Raw genomic sequence first — 19493 nt, 5'->3', positions numbered from 1 at the left:
CTGCTCATTACACTACTGGTATATACTCAACAAAACAAAGGTTAACTCCCCCCTAATTTTCAATATTAAATTATTTAATAGTTCACATCATGATCCATATAACACCTAAATACTGAATATTGGGTATATAGTGGTGGTGGTCCGATTAATGGAAATAATCAAAGATTGGTCACAGTAACTAAACGACAAAGCAATAGATCATGTTTTCTCATAATCAAACACAAACAATTCTGGAACACTTGTTTGCATTACCAATATTTTTCACAAGGTTGGTTTTGTCTGTTACATTCCATGAGCACTATAAGCTTGCTCAAAGTCATGACTGAATTTATCTTAAAGACTCCAGGGAATTTATGTTCCTAACATACTAGTCATCCTTTAAAGATGTGCAATTTGCAAAAATACCCCAAAAAGACTGCAACAGGGTTTTTTCTTTATTTTATGTGCATTAACAAAAATAAATTTCATAAATGATGCTAACCAATCATTTTCGATGATTTATCGGTTGTTATAAACCAATCATCAATTATGAGATTTTCACCAATTCCCAACACCATATGCAATTAATTTCTCTGCTACACATCAGTCTGTGGTCTGACAGGTAGAGGGTTTGTGCCTTTATCTCATCTGTTGTTGTGACCACCATTCCTACATATATTGATTAAATACTGTCACTCATCCGCTATCAATTACAATTTGAGATGTGGTGAGTCACAGATATATGATAGTCAACTTCAAGGTGTTGTTCATTCATAACTCATTTGTTACTGAGTATCCTTCAACAAGATTGTGGTGTTAAAACTAACAAAGGTGACATTCCATTTCCTAGGTTTTGCTTGATGGTGTCTACTGATACAGATACATAATACTTCCCCATAGAAATGGATACCTGTATAATCTGTGGATGAATATCATTTGTTTGTTTGTTGGTTTATTGCTACGCCACACTCAGCAATATTCCAGTTATATGGCAGTAGTCTGTAAATAATCAAGTCTGAATCAGACAATCCAGTGATCAACATCATGAGTATCTATCTACGCAATTGGGATACAATGACACGTGTCAACCAAGTCAGCGAGCCTGACCACCCAATCCTGTCAGTTGCCTCTTACCACAGACATGGGTTGCCGAAGATCAATTCTAACCGTAATCTTCACAGGTTAGAAGAATATCAAACAATCAAATAAAAAACTGGAAAAATTGTTGAATTTCAAAACCACACTTTAGTACCTTTCTACTTACTCTGAATAACAACTACCTGTCTGAAAGTACTACTCTTGGGGTGGCCTATATCAGCAACCCTTCTAACAGAACAATTGAGGTGTCATACGAGGGCGGACTCACCACTGATGAACAAATTTCACAGGTACTCTCTACATTAGGAGAGTAATGGCTAAACTACATACAGCAACACTGAGGGAATATACATTTGTACAGTTCGTTCAGTTTGAAGTCTTCCACCTGTTATCACCCAACTCAAACATATCTGGCTTGAATACCGGACATACTTCAGAAAACACTGAGATACAAGAATAAATGTTTCTTGACACACAACACATTCCACCATGACTGGCCTATTTTTAGAAAGAAGTGAACAATGTAATCTAAAAGTAGCCTGGCAACCTTTAGAAAAACAAACAATTACTGAATAAGCCACTTATGACATAAATGTCTGGTGTCAGCATGTTGGTTACATCAGAAAATGCTTACTCACTCGATTGTAATGAATTTTGTTAATTCTTGGATTTAACAGAATAACTTGATATGCACAGGTTCAACATTCTGAGTTTGTCAGATTCCTATAGATTCTTATCAAAAACATTTCTATAAAATCACTTACAATGCATTGGTAATATGAGGCAAACAGTGTTCTGAAATGTGATACATGTATCAGAATGCAGTGAGTTGCCATATTAAATCCTGAATGTGGCCAGCACTTGTGTGACATCTAGGCAGTGAAGGAGTGGGTGTAACTCCGGGTTGAACATGTCTCCAGCAGTCTGTACTAGTCGTGAAGCTACTTTAATGCTACTGCAGGACCAGACTGTTGGCTAAACCCCCATTGCATGGCGCATACCATCAACCACTGGTTCGGCCAAAATAATTAATTTCAGGTTGCAAGATAAAGCTCATTGGAGCCTAATCCAACATTCACTCACTCACACTCTGCTATTGTAAAAAATGTATATGAAAATAAAAGAATTACGTTTGCATCGAATGATCATTATTTTCATTGATATGACCAAACACAATATTTCATGACATAACAAGAGTACGTAAACATAGGATTGGCTTATAGATTCAACTTTTGTATTCTCTTTTGCTGTAGACCAAAACCAAACCCTGCCTTCAATGATACTACAGTTTGTTACAAGATGCCACTTCGAGATAGGGAATACACCTCCAGCATCCAGTGAGCATCTTGTCAGATGGATACTAGGCTATATAAATGAATAATTATTATTTATTAACCATCATTTTATCACATAGGCAGTGGGGTAGCCTAGTGGTCAAAGCGTTTGCTCATCACATCGAAGACCTGCGTTCAATTCCCAACATTGGTTAAAGCCCATTTCTGGTGACCCCTGCCATGATGAAATCCGCTTAAAACCATACTCACTCCTACATCTCCAACAGTTCGAATGAGTGACAACTAAACCATTTTATTCCCTTACCTTTATAGCATACAAGGAAAAGGATTAGAAGTCGAAAATAAGGGGGCACTTTATACTTGGACAAAAGCATCTATCAGTTAGTCATAGCCTTAACATGAGTGGGTATGCTGCCACATTCACCGAAGATAAAGTGTGTAGGCTTCCCAGTGTTCAAAAGCCAGTGATAACTGGGACTTCATGGCTGATGATTTTGCACATACATTGTGGAGCAATGACTCAAACCTTTGTGACATACATCCACCAGCAATCTCTGTGTCATCAGTTTCACAAAGCCATGGAAAATTCAAACAACTGAGGCGACATCTGACTTCACATAATTTGATGATGAGAGCCACTGTGTTGGAACATCATGCTAAATTTGCCAGATTCAGTTGGTGAATTTGGCTGTGAAATGTCCAAACCTTTTTCTTCTGATAAAATTCACACAGGAATGGAGTCTTTCATCTCATTCCTACATAAAACTGGTCACCTGTAACTTATGCTGTTCTACTGTATGGACTTTGGATAAATGTGGTCACTTGGTCATTTCATGTTTCCAACAACATCGTTTGTTGATAAAATTAAATCACTGGTTTGTCTGGTCCAGACATGGGACATCACATAGCTAGAGTACTGCTGAGCACAGTGTAAAATACCAACTCCACCCACCCCAACTAGTGGATATTATTCAGGTGTATATGCTGTTTGAAGTCATTACTACATGTTCCATGTTTGGTAAAAATGTTCTGATTTGTGATTATAAAATAGTTACCAAAACATACTGATGGAAGAATATCCTGTTGAAAGAATATTTTTGGCATAATGATTAGGGAAACCAAAGATGTATATATTTCTTTGTCGAAACTTAGAACAAGAAATATACTGGTGTGCCTTTACCTGATGTGAGAAGAAACAGCCAGGAGTCGGGAGTCGATGTTGACTAGGGTGTACAGTACACAAGTGTTATTCTAAATCTTATCTCAACTCAAGTGGCAGCTTCAACCTCACAACACAAGTTGACATTTTCTTGATTTATCAGCACTGGTACATTTAGTGTGTTAAAAGCCTGTCATACATGCCCTGAAACACATATCTCCAAGAAAACCCATGCACATATAGAATGTGTGGCAAGTCTAGATTTCCACAGTTTCTGAAAATGAAGAAAGTCTCTAGGCTCATTTTCATAATATTTTATGATTATTTTTTATTAACAGTTTATTTTCTGTAAAATATGTTCATTTCAGAGACTAATTGTTAGTCTAGTGTCTTAACTGCTGATATTTTATAAAATGATAAGTATATTTGCTTGAATGACTGGTTCACATTTGGCATATGATAGGTGTGTTAAGATCACACAATTTATTGCACAAGCCATTTAGGTCAGTAGATATGTGATAAATTGGATCTGCCTTCAATGACATCTGTCAGTTGGCCTACCTATTTAATATCTATCTGTGAATGTGTGGCCATCTGTTTGATCTGTGTCTGAGCTGGAAGTACTGGTTACTTTACTTCTCACTAATCAGTTAATTATTCAGGACACTGTACACCTTGAATCAGTGATCAATTGTCCAAATTGGGAATCAGTATTCAGCTAAACTGACTGCAATGAGGTCAGTCTATATATCAGTGTGTAAACACTCTGGATTGGTCTGATCATCCACTATGTGAAGAGTCTCAAGCCTAAACATGCCTAAAACATTGGTAACATTGACACAAATAATTGATAAAAATGACTGATTTTACAATGGCAACATTACTCCTATTTCTTTTCAGTGTGAGATAAATACATAGTATAAATCAGAATTTGCAAGACTTGGGGTAAACATTATCTTCAAAATGATAAAATATTTATTTCTCACAATAATCTTCATCACCAGTTGTTGTATCCCGGGATGTTGGAACAATATGTCTCCATGCCATATTTTTATTGGTTGTGATTAAATGATTATTTTCAGTAAACTTATGGAACCATATCTCCCTGCCTGAATATTTCCTACAATTTCTTTTTACGTGAATCTTTATTGAACACACGCCACATCATCAACATTGCCAATAACGTCTTCTACTTTGCAAGGAGGAAATTGATTGCTCGTCTTTTGCTTGATTAAACTCGGGTCTCTTGCAGCTTGGACTTAATTATTGATATATATTGATACAGCAGGGATGTAATGATCAGGGCTGAGCCACCGTCAGGTATCATGTTTCAAGTCGATACCTATGGTATATGAAATTTACCCCAAACTTCACCTCTAATACTTAACAACATAATAGTCTTGTGTGCTGTTACAGAAACATAAATGAATCATGATGCAAGAAAAATCATTAAAATATTCAGTTGCTAAAGTTACAACGGATTTCAATTTATCAGTGTCAAAGAAGATGATATGAATGACTTGGAGGAAGTAACAGCACCATGAAGCTTGCTATCTGCCTTGTTTCTAATGGGTGCTTGATCATGCAATCCTTAAATGTCCCTCTCAATCCAGCCTATGCATCACAATGGCTGCAAGCTTTGCTATATCAGGAACACAACACATGGGGTAGGTTCCTGACTTAGTGCTCTAGGTCATGTACACCCAGTAAATCTTACTGCTCTAGGTCATGTTACACCCAGTAAATCTTAGTGCTCTAGGTCCTGTTCCACCAAGCAAATCTTAGTGCTCTAGGTCCTGTTCCACCCAGTAAATCTTATGTTCCACCCAGTGTGTTCTAGGTCCTGTTCCACCAAGCAAATCTTAGTGTTCTAGGTCCTGTTCCACCCAGTAAATCTTAGTGCTCTAGGTCCTGTTCCACCTTAGTGCTCTAGGTCATGTTCCACCAAGTAAATCTTAGTGCTCTAGGTCCTGTTCCACCCAGTGAATCTTAGTGCTCTAGGTCCTGTTCCACCAAGCAAATCTTAGTGCTCTAGGTCATGTTCCACCCAGTAAATCTTAGTGCTCTAGGTCCTGTTCCACCCAGCAAATCTTAGTGCTCTAGGTCCTGTTCCACCCAGTAAATCTTAGTGCTCTAGGTCCTGTTCCAAAAAGTGCTCTAGGTCATGTTCCACCAAGCAAATCTTAGTGCTCTAGGTCCTGTTCCATAACTCTTAGTGCTCTAGGTCCTGTTCCACCCAGTAAATCTTAGTGCTCTAGGTCCTGTTCCATCCAGCAAACCTTTCTAGGTCCTGTACCACAAAGTTATTTTAGAGCTTTAGGTCCTATTCCATAAAGCAAATCTTAGTTCTCTAGGTCATAAGGCATAAGACATTCTTAGTGCTCAAGCTTCTGTTTCAAGAAGCAGTCACTGCACGATGTCTATATGTAAATAATACAAAAGTGTAATCATTCCAAAGATGGAATGGAGACCAGGCTGTCCAAAACATAACTTTTGATAAAGATTCAACTGAAATAACATAACTTTTTGTCAGAAATACATCACTTTGCGAAAAGTTGCTTTGCAGATTCCTTGAACATAATTCTGTTATTAGTTCAAGATATCAAGAATCTTCAACGCATAATGGTTCTTTTAACAGACAACAAAACATCAGTACACTCATTATATCACAAAACAAGTTCAACCGACAGCAGGTCAACCATACCTGATCTTATGGTCGTTACTGTCTATTTTCTATATTTAGAGTCTATATCCATCTAGTCATTGTAAAATTCGGTCATTATGAGAGTTATCCACCTCCACAATTTCCGTCAGAGATACAAACAAGAAATATTTGATAAAGAATTTATATCCCCTCTATAGATCTCCAATGAGTTTGCATACATTATTTGACCTAATTTCAAGCCCACGTTGTGAGGTTTTCATTGAAAGGTAGCGTGGGAATCCTGAAGAAACACACCTCCCGTCTTACTGCAGTGCAAATAATTTCTACGGGTACCTGGATGTTTATGTAAGATTGAACCAATTGTCACAAATCATAGCAGGAGTGGTACATAATTTCATTAATAGTTGTACTGTCACATACTTCAGCAGTGTATGAAAGTCAAAGGGCCCTTGTCAGAACCCTAATTATAATAACTGAAAAATTTGTATATTGCACAAAATGAAAATGATAGTGATTTCAACAATACATTATGTATCACAACAATTTTTAAATACTGATAACAAATTCAAATGAAATCAAGTATATCTGATTTCAAAAGACTTTCGTTAAAAACGTAGACATTTATGAAGTATGAAAGGTGACAGTTTGAACATAACAGGCATTTATGCTTTAATTTGATCTTAGAAATGTTCTACAAGCTTCTGATGATGTATGTCGCATATATCTATCTGCACTTTCAGTTTTATCAACGTACTGCATTTGTAAATATTCTGACAATGACTTCATCATGAATGTATCAATAATATTACTTGTTCTTAATTCATAGGCTTTAAAGATTTAATTTCACCGGAGACAGAATAAACATTATTATCTTATTACACTGAAAGTCATTGAAACTGTATGACTAATTCATGATATCGTAAAACTAATAAGCATATCTGGAGACACTTTAGTGTAAAAATACATCATATTTCACTTCCATTAATGGCAGATGATAACCATAGTCTTAAACCCAAGAATTCAAGCACCAGATTTGTAGCCATGGAGACTGACATTGCTCATTTGATGTTCACTGGTGATAAGACATTATGAATTGGCACTTCAGCTGTACAAGTGATAACTAGTTGTGAAGGAGACGTCATATAACTACCTTCCGTCTCGTTAATGTAAACATCACAGCAACGAAATGACAAAGAGCAATGCTGGGAGTGCCTTTATTTACCCTAATCATTCAGTGTCCATGGGTGTCCCATGTAAGAGTAGTCCCACGCAAAATATGCTGGTTGTAATTGTGTCTTGGCTGATCACTTGTTTTCATACCATCATGCTCTTAATATCAACCACTGTTTCGTATGGTTTCAAACTGTTACTTGCAGGAGGGGTGGTGGGGTAGCCTAGTGGTTAAAGCATTTGTCACACTGAAGATGCAGGTTCGATTCCCAGCATGGGTACAATGAGTGAAGCCCATTTCTGGTGTCCCTTGCCTTGATATTGCTGGAATATTGCTAAAAGCGGCATAAAGCCATACTCACTCACTCACTACTTGCAGGAGGGGCGGTGGGGTAGCCTAGTGGTTAAAGCATTTGTCACGCTGAAGATGCAGGTTCGATTCCCAGCATGGGTACAATGTGTGAAGCCCATTTCTGGTGTCCCTCGCCTTGATATTGCTGGAATATTGCTAAAAGCGGCATAAAGCCATACTCAGTCACTCACTCACTACTTGCAGGAAGCTGTCATGTGCCTTTATATTGCTGAGTGTGGTATTAAATGACAAAGCAATCACACAATCATACATGTGCTCAGAGAAGAACGGAAACATTCTCTCTCACAGTAATGTCACTGTATTTTGAAATGGCAGATTTACATGCCACAGGAAACATCATCAAAAAAATTATTTTAACTCTGCTGAAAAAGTAATCTGACATGGAAAAAATTCCATATTTTCTGTTGAACCATGAATTTGGATGCTTTGTTTTTCTGATTTGCCCAACAAGGATAAAAGAAATTCCGTGCAAATTTGTTCACTTGACACCACTGGTTTGTATTCAGAACAAGGTGTACTGGCAGGGTAACGAAGGCTCACACAGGTAATTGGTCAGGTAAGTGGACTTTGTCCAGGTAAGGAGGTGAGAGGTGTAGACTATTTGCTAATGGACTTGTGAATGTTGAAAGTGGACTGAGAATAAGTGGGTATTAATGGGGTTAAAATGCCAGGCAAGGTAGTTATCTAAATCTCAACACTTAAATAATCAACAAAAGTGACCAAAATTTCCCAAGTGAAAATAAACATGGGTTGAAATAAAAAAATTCTAAACTTTTGCAACTGAAACTTATCAATGGTTGATGAGATGTGAACACTTTGTAATTGAGTGTAGCAGTGAGTGACCCCAATGACCCAAGCATGTGTTGTTAACATGGGTGGTTCGGGTATAGGGAAGAGGGCTGAATCAACACCTTGAGGTCATGCCGTACATCACAGAGGGCTCAAGTGCAGCAAACAGGGTGTCTCGGATAAACTGATTCTAAAGTAACAAAATACTGAAGCCCTGGTACCTTACTGTAAATACCTGATTAAAGGTGTTGCTGTTTAGTTTGTTCAGACACTAAAGTGACACTAGCAGTGACTAAACGACCAAGCAATCGATCATGTTTTCTCATAATCGAACACAAACAATTCTGGAACACTTGTTTTCATAAACTAAACATAAATAAAGGATATATGTGTCGGGAGACACAGGTGCTCTCACGTCCAGCTCACTGGGCGAAGAAGGAGAGAGTTCAATTGGGAGATACACGTGTTCCACTATGTTCGCAAGAAGAAGAAGACAAGCAATAAGCATGAGTCAGGATAAGGAAAAATAATATTTTTCAAAAGGTTGGTTTTGTCTGTTACATTTCATAAGCACTAAAAGTTCGTTTCAAGTCATGATTGATTTATCTTAAAGACTCTAAGAAATTTATGTTCCTGACATACTAGTCATCCTTTAAAGATGTGAAATTTTGCCAAAAAACCCAAAAGAACTACATGTTTTTTCCTTATTTTTATGTGCATTAACAAATTTCATTAATGACGCTAACCAATTTTTTTCGATGATTGGTCGGTTGTTAGAAACCAATCATCAATTATGAGATTTTAACCAATTCCCAACACTCCATAATTTTCTCAGGTATGAATTCCAGAATCATACAAACATTAATATATTCCTAAGCTGATCCCAATCTGCCCAATATTTTGCAGATACATATATATGTACCAGAAACACATCCAGTTGCTGAGTGTTAGCTATTTATGGTATAAATAATCAGTGTTTGGATCTAATGCAATAGGTGCTTTTGCCCTCCAAGAAGCATTTAGTCCAGGTAACACCTTGATAGAATGAAGGATCAAATACAGGAATCATGCTTCGGAATATTTGAATATTTGTATTTCAAATTTGAAAAATTATTGCTGATCACTTACTATTAAAGAACATATAAACTTGTTTTTTTGTACTCTTTTAACCATTACATATGAAAGATTTGTGGTTAGTCTTAGGCGGAACACCAAATACATTCTTAAAAAACTTGTGGTTAATTAACACCGAGCGATCAAAAGTTGCCAAAAAGTCGCCTGCTTCACTTGCGCCCGCCAACGAAACCACAGACAGGTTACGTAACTCTGTTGCCAGAGCACTGCAGTGACGTCATATGAGGAACGATTTTCAGTTGGTTGTATATAAAGTGTGTAGCAAGCTCGTCATTTTGATGATTTCTGGACATCAACGAAGACATGCCGAATCGTTGCGTTGTCGTCAATTGCTCCTAAGGTTGGGGGATGGTGTCACCATGCACAGATTTCCACAGGACCCCGCAGTTCGTGCTAAATGGGTTGTTTGTGAGTGCGAAATGATCGAAATGAGTAGTTTTAATGACGGGGTGTCATTTATAACGATGCCAATTAGTGATTTATATATTTGTACCCCCCTAGAGTATATGTGATCTTTAAGGGAATCAACGACAAGTTAACTTGATTATCCTTTATTTACTTCAGGAATACAATCAAGTAATTCCCAAGTGGAGTACACTTTTAGATTTTGTGATGTTATGCTGAAATGATTCCATTATTGAGACAAGATCATCAAAAGGACATTATCAGACAGGTTCCTCACAGGTTTTAGTGTTACATTTTAAAAAATTACATAAAACAGTAATAAGAAAGAAATTTGTTTTTTTTGGGAAGGGGAGGGTGGTGGTTTGGGCTGGGGGATCACATTGATCGTAGAGGAAACCAACCCAACACATTTGATGACAACATAGTAAATGGCAATATTTGGAAATTAAATGTTGAAGTGGCATCAGAATCAGCTTAAGGCACCCTACCCAAGATCAACTGACTAAGCCCCTACCCCCTCCCCAAAAGCCAGCTAACGGACAAACAAACCCATATATACAGATGGGCTTTTAGTCTCTTTCACAGACCCAGAGCATATATTGCTATACCACCATTCAAAAATCACTGCCTTTTCAGCACCAACAGCCTACTTATACTCTTTTCATCTCTGTTAAACTAAAAGATTTGAGTGATGCTCTAATACTTGTGGATTCTGTAGAAGTTCCTATTGACCTCGTACATTAATGTATTTCTGGGACAACATGTAAGTCTAACGGAGGTGGCGTCGTCAACAGCCAGGTGGGGTCACCACGACCCAGAGATACACTCTATCTCCGGTGACCAGACAGGAAGGTCACATCACTGCTACTGATGACACCAGCCATGTTAATGATGCTGTGTGACTGAATGCCAGTGTTACCCTCTTCACAGCACCGCCATGCTGCAGGCTGGGGTAGAAGACATGGCTGAATCATCACTAGCTGGTCAATCATGTCCGTTATATGACAGGTTGTCTGTTATATGACTATTTTTTTCCAAATTTCATGCATGAGTATGAATTTCATCAAAACGTATTGATGAAAAAAGTAACTGGATCAGATATATAACTTTAAGCATCAGCAAAAAACAAGAATGGATACTATTGATGCAACATAACTATTTTTGGAAAGTGTCACTTGTCACGAGACTGCATATGCGTAGCCATGTTTAATCTGGATCACCATATTGTCCAGGGTTAGAAATTAAGTCATGTTCTTATCTGCTACAGATTGCTATCTGCCTGGAGGTAGAAGTGGTAGTACTGAAGGCAAATCACTTGCCCTTCTTGAATTTTACTATTCTCATACTAGAGGATATACAAGACCAACATTTAGTTGATGAAATGACAACATTTTCGTAAAACTTGTTTTAGTATATAACATATAGGACTCCCATAGTCTCTTTATCTTGAGAATTGAAGAAACATGCTTAATAAAGTATAGGAGACTTCCAAGGATATTTCAAACATTATTGTGAGGTCTATATGAAAGTTTTTGGGGAAAAAACTACTCTCCACCTTTCACATGTTTTTGAGTCGTGTACTGATGTCTGTGATCCAATGGATCGAGCATACAAACTATATTATAACTGTCCTGTTAAACTATATTGGTGATATTCTTTCTGAATTATTTCTTATTTTAATGGGGACTTTGCAGACATGCATGGCCTGTGATAATTGTCAGTCTTAGCAGGAATGATTGAAGTTGTCAAACACAAACAACGTATCACCAGCTGTAATGAAGGGAAAACCTGAATTGATCTTATCAATCAATGTCTACACCTCAAAGACACATGATCGGCCATGATGTTTTCCGATCAAACAACCGTAAACATTATCACTGCGATACAAGAAGGCTTCCAAAAACCACCACCTTTGATGTTTGCTGCAATAATTTGTCTTATTTTTTTCAAACTTTAGAAAGAGGACCAGTTATCAATCATGACCTGGTTTTTTTAAAACTAATAAAATATTGAAATTGTTGTGGTTATTGTTATGGCAAGTCTGGCAGTAGAGTACCAAGAACTAAAACATGATGCTGTTCACCTCATAAATACCTACTTGGTCTCGTCGCTATATGGCTGAAATAATGCCGATGTGACGTAAAACTGCACTCAAGACACATGGATGCATGTTTCTGCAGGCCTAGTCTGTCTCACTGTGCCTGAACCACATTATTTTCCCTACAGCTTATCCCTCCCTGCAATGCTAAAGCCCTAAATGAAGCAAGTCTAGATTTCCTTACGTTCTGAATCTCTGGTCTACCTGGGGCTCCTTTTCAATTTAAACGGGTTTACTTGTTACAATCAAAATTATGTATATTCGGAGACTAAGCGTTAGTCTGCTGCAGGACATACATAGCCTTTAACTTCAATCTTGCCTGACCAAGATCAGCTTGTTTTTCATTTATTCTCAAGAACAAGATACATGTTATCACAAACAACAGCATGGATGACAGTTTAGGGGCAGTTTAGTACAGGAGTACAAGCTAAAACTGAAAAAAAACCCAAACAAAACCCAACATACTAAAAATGCTTAATATGTCAAAATGAGGAATTACACCATGCTCAGATTTTCACAATTTACAAATATCTCCAGAACTGAAGCAATTTATCAAAAATTAATTCAAGAAGTAATCAATAACTGTACTTATGACAATGATAACTAGAAAAAATTATATAAACTTATAAACAATTCAACAATTGTTATCTTAAAGAACAAACATTATCAGCACTTGTTCTCAAAATGGAGATGAATTGAAAAACCTTTTTGCAAGAAAATTTATCATACTGAAAAGCACATTACAAAATATCTCTGTGTCAAAAATACTGAAAGTCACAGAACATGAATAATCCAGTTATACACTGCGACGAGCAGGACATTAGACGGTCATGGTCTGGTGAATCCAGAGGGATGCAGATAATACATTATTGATCATACAATGCAGTACAGGAGCATCTGGTAGAACATAACCATCACGCACCTGCGCACATTGCATTACTTTCACACGAGCTGAACTATAACTGTACATTGGCCATACTGACTGGATCCACATGTAATAGTCGGTCACATATGTCAAGTCATGGATTCTGTGACTCCACATATGCTTATCCAAATTCATATATGAAATCACGTATATGATTAATGCTGAATAAGCAATATTGCACCTACCAGCCCACATTCCCATACACTTGATAAAGGTTCAATACACTTGACAAGGGTCAAGTTGGACAAGATAGTTCTAATAGTGATCTAAGTTTGATTTCAGTTATTCACAACCCTCATTACTTGTCTGTTAACTCCTATTTGATGTGTATCAACCTAACAATTAATGATCATCCTTATTACACAGTGACAATGCTTCAGCTTCAGACACAGCAATAACATTTTCTTCTAGACCGGACAGAGATGTAATTGACCAGGGTCCAAATCCACAAAGCGTTAGTAACGTTACGACATATCGTAACTCTAAACTTTACCACAGGCTTACGAATGGCATAGTGCTATGAACATTTCGTGGGTAGGGTCCCAGATTTAATTGTCCAGAAATATATCTCCTATTAAAATTTAATAGTGTGTAATGTTGACTGACTTGGTGCATATTTTTCAAACCTATGTTGTCAGGATTATTCAGTTACAGTGTGCACGATAACGTCACTCCTGCCTTTAGGAAGAGATTACTGTAGCCACCATGTCAAGCATCAACCAGCGACAACCGCCAGGATTAGATAAATGAGACACTAGGTAGAACTCAAACAATGATATTTATTCAGATATCGTCAAACGCAAGTGAAGGATTGTTTGGCCTTAGGAAAAGCAAATGTCAAATAAAAGGAAATGGGTTTCTAAGGATGCTGTTCTGTTGAATGTTGTTCTGTTGTGGTCCTGAATACTCTTGCTAAAACTATATATAGATAAGGCTTAACATCCTAACATCACATTCAAAGTCAAATACATTCAGCCAATGGATATAGGAACAGAAGTCGCTTCACATTGCCATAGAACCAAACTGATGGTTAACATCTGTGTGTCAGAAATACAGGTAAAGTCGAAGTGTGTCACTGAACTCCTAACGTTCGATAATCGTGAGGTGGTCAGCACCTAGTGTTTGTTTTATCCCCCTACATCTGAGAAAGTCACAAAAGCTTAACGGATGCTGTTGACCAAACAATATTTGCGTGCCTCACACAGGTTAGGTTGTGAGAGTACACAAAAACCAGGGAGCTTAATCCTTGGTCAGCAAACTCGCATCCTTAACTGACATCCCACTAGACCCCGATATGTAATATGAGGTTAGTTTGGCTTTTAAGTGGGACACTGTTTTCTAGGTCTGTTACCAGTGAGGTGAGGTGAGGTGAAATTGGGTTTATCGTCGTGCTTGAGAATATTTCGCTCATATGACGACATGCATGCGTGTGTATGTGTATGTGCGGCTGCTTGTACTAGCCCAGACTGAAGCTGGTTTTTTTATAGTGCTAGACCACTGAGATACCATGCCGCAGTGAAGCATGAATACCCCACTCAGACACATTATACTGACTCTGAGCCGACCAGTCTTTGTTGTACCCATTAATGCCGAGCGCCAGGCAGGGACCAACAAGTACCATATTTTAACGTCTTTTGGTATGACGCGGTCTGGGATCGAACGCGCCACCTTCCGCTCTCCGGGCGGACGCTCTAACCACTACACCACGGAGGCAGTCCTGTTACAAGTGGCAAGGAATCATATATAATATACACTAACTATCGTAATAATGGCCTCATCTCCAACAAAAAAGGCCAAGCCCACATATCTAGATGGTCTTGACAGAAATTTTATGAAATTTTCCACCTATTCATAGTGAGCAGTTTCATAGGAATATTGGACCTGAGTTTTAACATAAGCAGAAAGTTAAGGACCTTTGTCACAATGTCAAGGTCAAAACAATAACTTTTATTTGTCACTTCAATAAACATTTAATATTGTAGCTAATATATCTCAAGGACCAATGGTTACCATTTGCAATTTCCTGGAGCAGGTAAACAAGTGTATAGTGTGTATACTCTAAACACAGTAAGTTGGGACAGAAAGACACACAGTCCTAGGGGTCACAACTGCGTCGTGTGGACACCCATTAAACTATCATACAGCATTTTCATGACATTTTAGCTATGATATCACTTCTGATGGTTACAAGTACGACCAAATAGACTTTCAGATTTATACGGAAACTCTTACCAGGTTCCCATTGTCATTATTGCTCAATTCATACATCCAAATCAACTATAAAAATATCAATGTCAACAAAATATTTATGTATCTAAAACACTATGCTAGTTTTTCCACCTTCAGAGTTACATGCATACGTTTTTCTTCTGTTTGTTGTTGTCTGCAGTTAGCAATATTCTAGCTGTATGGTGGCGGTATGTAAATCATTGATTCTGGGCCAGACAATCAGGTGATTAATATAATCAGCATAAAAATCAACGAAAGTGTGGTACGGTGACATACTTCAACCAAATCGGCGAGTCAGACCAACTGATCTCATAGTTGCCTCTTACGACAAGGCTTGGTTGCTGAGGATCAATTTTAATATCGACCATCACAGGTCTTCAGAAAAGAATGTAAGACACACACAAACTGGAGATCAACCCCCTAGTTAGTTCTTACAAATAAGGAAGCATTTCAGAAGGTTTTCATTTCCACAAAATAAATCAGTATGGAGGACATAAGACACGGAGAAAAGATAAATGATTAGAATCAGTTTCACACAGCATCACCGTACAGCACACTATGCAGAAACGTCTCATGTCAGCAATACCACCAAAAATCCAAGCACTGACATGGTGAGATTAAGATTTGATCTGTGTTAGATTGAAAGATGTATGCAGAACTGGACAAGATAGGTAAAAGAAATATGTCTCTTCCCAACTTGTACAGCAGACATGTACCTGGTCATATGCAATGTGGACAACCTTGGCCTCATATTGGGCCCTTGTACTCAAGGGAATTGCTGCAGAAAGCACCTCACTGTTTATTGTTAATAAATAATAGCAAACTTGAAAACAAAACATATGGTAAACAAAGAGAGAATTGTCTCAAATCAAATTCAAAGCAAAAAAAGTTGTGAAACAAAACGAAATTATTTTTATGAAACATTATTGCAGTAAACACAGATTCACTAATTTTTTAAACCATTCACAGATCCGATCTCAAGTCTTGCAAACATACTACTCCTTGCTCCGTGAAATGTCTGGTATTGTAAATTCACCATAAAGAAATGTATTGTATTGTAATTTCACCATAAAGAAATCAGTTTGAAAGATGAACACTTACATTAGGTCTGGTCTGAACTTGTGTATAAGTGCACAGAAGGCCAGGCCACTTTTCCAAGACTTGGTCATGTCGACGACGTTGACGTCCCGGTATCCCTCAACGCGGCGCTGACACCACATCTGCAGCCCCTTCACCTTCGTCATTGCCATGGCTGACTGCGCTGTTGGCCCTAAACTCTACTGGTCAGTCAGCTAGCAAAGAAAATTGAAATACTGTGAGTCATGAAGTCCTCATCTTTGAAAAAATGCAATCAAATGGCTTCACTGGAAATTAAGGGGCCCTAAGGGTCCTTTATGTTCACTGCTGTGGTATTTGGATTCAGCAACCCAAAAAATCTGCAGTTTGTTACATTTGGGTTATGACAGGAGGCCTTATTTTCATGCTTAATCAAAGACACTGAATCAAATTGTTATTGCTTCCCCTGCAAGAAAATAGATATTTCTTCATTTTCTTATTCTAGAAATCTATTGCTATGGTCACCAAAAACAAAAAGAACTAACATTCAGGAATTGACATTTATGAAGTTTGTCATAATGGACTAATGCCCTGGATGGGGAGAAAAACATAATTAATTCAAGATTCAACTCGTTACAAAATATATCACATATAATACACACAAAGTAAAACAAATCTATTTTTCACTAACGAGAATCTCTGTATGGAATTGAGACAAAGCAAAACAAAAGTAGATAAATTCATAAATTTACATCCATAAGCTGATAAAAGCCAATTACAAAATGGAAGAAGAACAATAAAAACCCATTAACCCCATCGTACTGAACATCAGATCATTATTTTAAAATATTATGACTAGATAGTCACTTGAGGTTAAGCCATTTGAGCATGCTAGAATGAATTGTCTCTGTTGTGTCTCAGTGTATGCGTAAATAAAAGCCCTATCCATTTTTACAACCATTAATGAAATTCATATTCCAATTTACCAGGAAAAACTAACATAAACTATTGGTACATTGTAATCTACTGTACAATGACATTCCTTGACTGTATAATTATTAAATCTTTTAGTGAAGCCAAAGCATGCTTAGGAAGTAACCAGCAAACTAACTCCAATATCATGCTGGGTTTCACCACACTCAAAAGAACATCACTGACAATAATTTACCTGTAGATTTCTCCCAAGATTTAGCTGATATTTCTCTTATGATAAAGATGTAATTAGGTCTGAGAGTCATGCCAAATTTCTTTCCCTCAAGTACAGTGTTGTGATTCAAACCAAGAAATCTCCATTTATGATTTTCATTGGGCATAAAAACTGTCACGCACCATCACTGCGAGTTTCATAATAGAATGTATTAACAATGATATGAATGATACATTTATTTAGCATATTCATTCACATCATATAAATCATGGTCTTATTCTATAAAGTGATCTCAGTAATAGGCTAAAATTGAGAAAATACTAAACACCTTTGTCCTTGAAATGGAGTTGTCAAGGCCAACATACGAAATTACAAATGTACGGAAATCAAATGCATTAAAATGGCTCTTAAATGCAGACACAAATTTAATACCTCGCCTCATGTGATATTGTAATAAAATTGTAATCTTTTGTGTCATTTTTAAGTTTGACACAAGATGCATGCGACCAGGCATGCAGCCTCCCCTTCAACCGTGTGAGTCATCCCCCAAATCGACAGGGGGTGATTGGGTTTCTCCCATATTTCATGTCTTTCTCTCTGCTAGTTGTCACAGCACAATGAATACAAATATACTTGATAAGTAATTACCCTGTCTTAATCTACTTCTCGGGGCAATCCTTCCAGGCAAATATGAATGATCACCACTAATCCGATTCAATACATGTCAACCTGAGATAAAATGTCAATAGTCTCTGTTTATTTTAAAAGTGATTTTGTACATATTATGAATAAACATTTTTTTTTAATGAACAAGGTATGAATTTAGCAGTCACTAAGTTCAGGTGAATTTGAAATCTTATTGATTTTGCTTGATGTCAGAAGAACTCCACTTTGTATGCTAACTAAGATGCTATGCTTCATACAATTACCCTAATTATCAAAGGACAGTGTATCAATCATTTATCAGACAACATTTAATGAGATGATACAAATTTAGAACATGGAGCCAAGTCTGTTTTTAATAGTAAATATTTCAATAATTGATTGAAAATTGTGACAACCATTCAGTCTACATGCAAAGAGTGAACTCAAACTATTAAATCAAAACTTTCCTTAAAACAATCAACTTATGCTGTCAGATTTATATTTAACAAAAACTGTACATCATTCATTACTACTTTGTATGACAAGTGTCTAAAGCTCAGTATGAAACCTATATCAAAACAGACAAGTAAAGACACCAGATTTTCTCATAACACGCACAATACATTATGAATATTTAAGTGGCTTGACATGGATCAAATGGATAGAAAAACAAAAACATAATTAAACTTAATCCAAATTTCAAAGTAATTGACAGCAAATTGAAACTCACAGCTGCTCACTTCGCCTCGCACATCATGTAAACACGTCTTCCACGAGGCTGGCCAAGGAAGTGTAATCCCACGACTAGATACACAGCCCTCCAAGTGAGGTGAGTCAACTGCTGTTTACCATGATCTGATAACTGATGATATAGCTATCCCACTGAGGAACTGTGAGGCCCCCGCTCTCTGACCTGACCTCTACCCTTAGCGATTGCTCGTCTACCAGCCCTCAAGTGATAGATTATACGTGTGACAGATGTAACAAAATCATGTAGGAAGCAGCCTGGACATACTGTCATATATATTTAATTTATCATATGACCCAACTTGCCATCAGGTCAGACACGGTTACTTTCTGATTATGTTGATAGTATTTAATAATTTAATATTTAGTATTTCAAAACTAGAATGTCTGATGTTACATCACAGATGCATGTCATTGGAATATATTTTTGGATGGACACAAAATGAGGTTTGAATATTGATTTTTCTAAAGACATCTGTGTTGACATTTAACTATTACCTTTTACAGAAGTTTTGTAATCTAAAAACATGATAGAACAGTGGGCACATTGAACCAACATATCAACAGAACTACCTTCAT

General features: G+C 37.2%; 1 protein-coding gene across 1 annotated transcript in view; it reads right to left on the bottom strand.

Annotated features, from left to right (window-relative positions):
- LOC124289383 (MICAL-like protein 1) overlaps positions 1-19493 on the bottom strand; it is a 66408-nt gene that overhangs the window by 45191 nt on the left and 1724 nt on the right. Inside the window, 1 exon segment of the mRNA XM_046726005.1 lies at positions 16421-16611. Within this exon segment, the coding sequence (XP_046581961.1) occupies positions 16421-16569 (149 nt within the window). The 5' untranslated portion in view covers positions 16570-16611.

Source organism: Haliotis rubra, unplaced genomic scaffold (assembly GCF_003918875.1).
Source record: "Haliotis rubra isolate DU_JTF1 unplaced genomic scaffold, ASM391887v1 Scf44, whole genome shotgun sequence".
Classification (NCBI taxonomy): Eukaryota; Metazoa; Mollusca; class Gastropoda; order Lepetellida; family Haliotidae; genus Haliotis; species Haliotis rubra.
The sequence above is the reverse complement of the archived record's forward strand: the minus strand, read 5'-3'. Positions and strand labels throughout refer to the sequence as shown.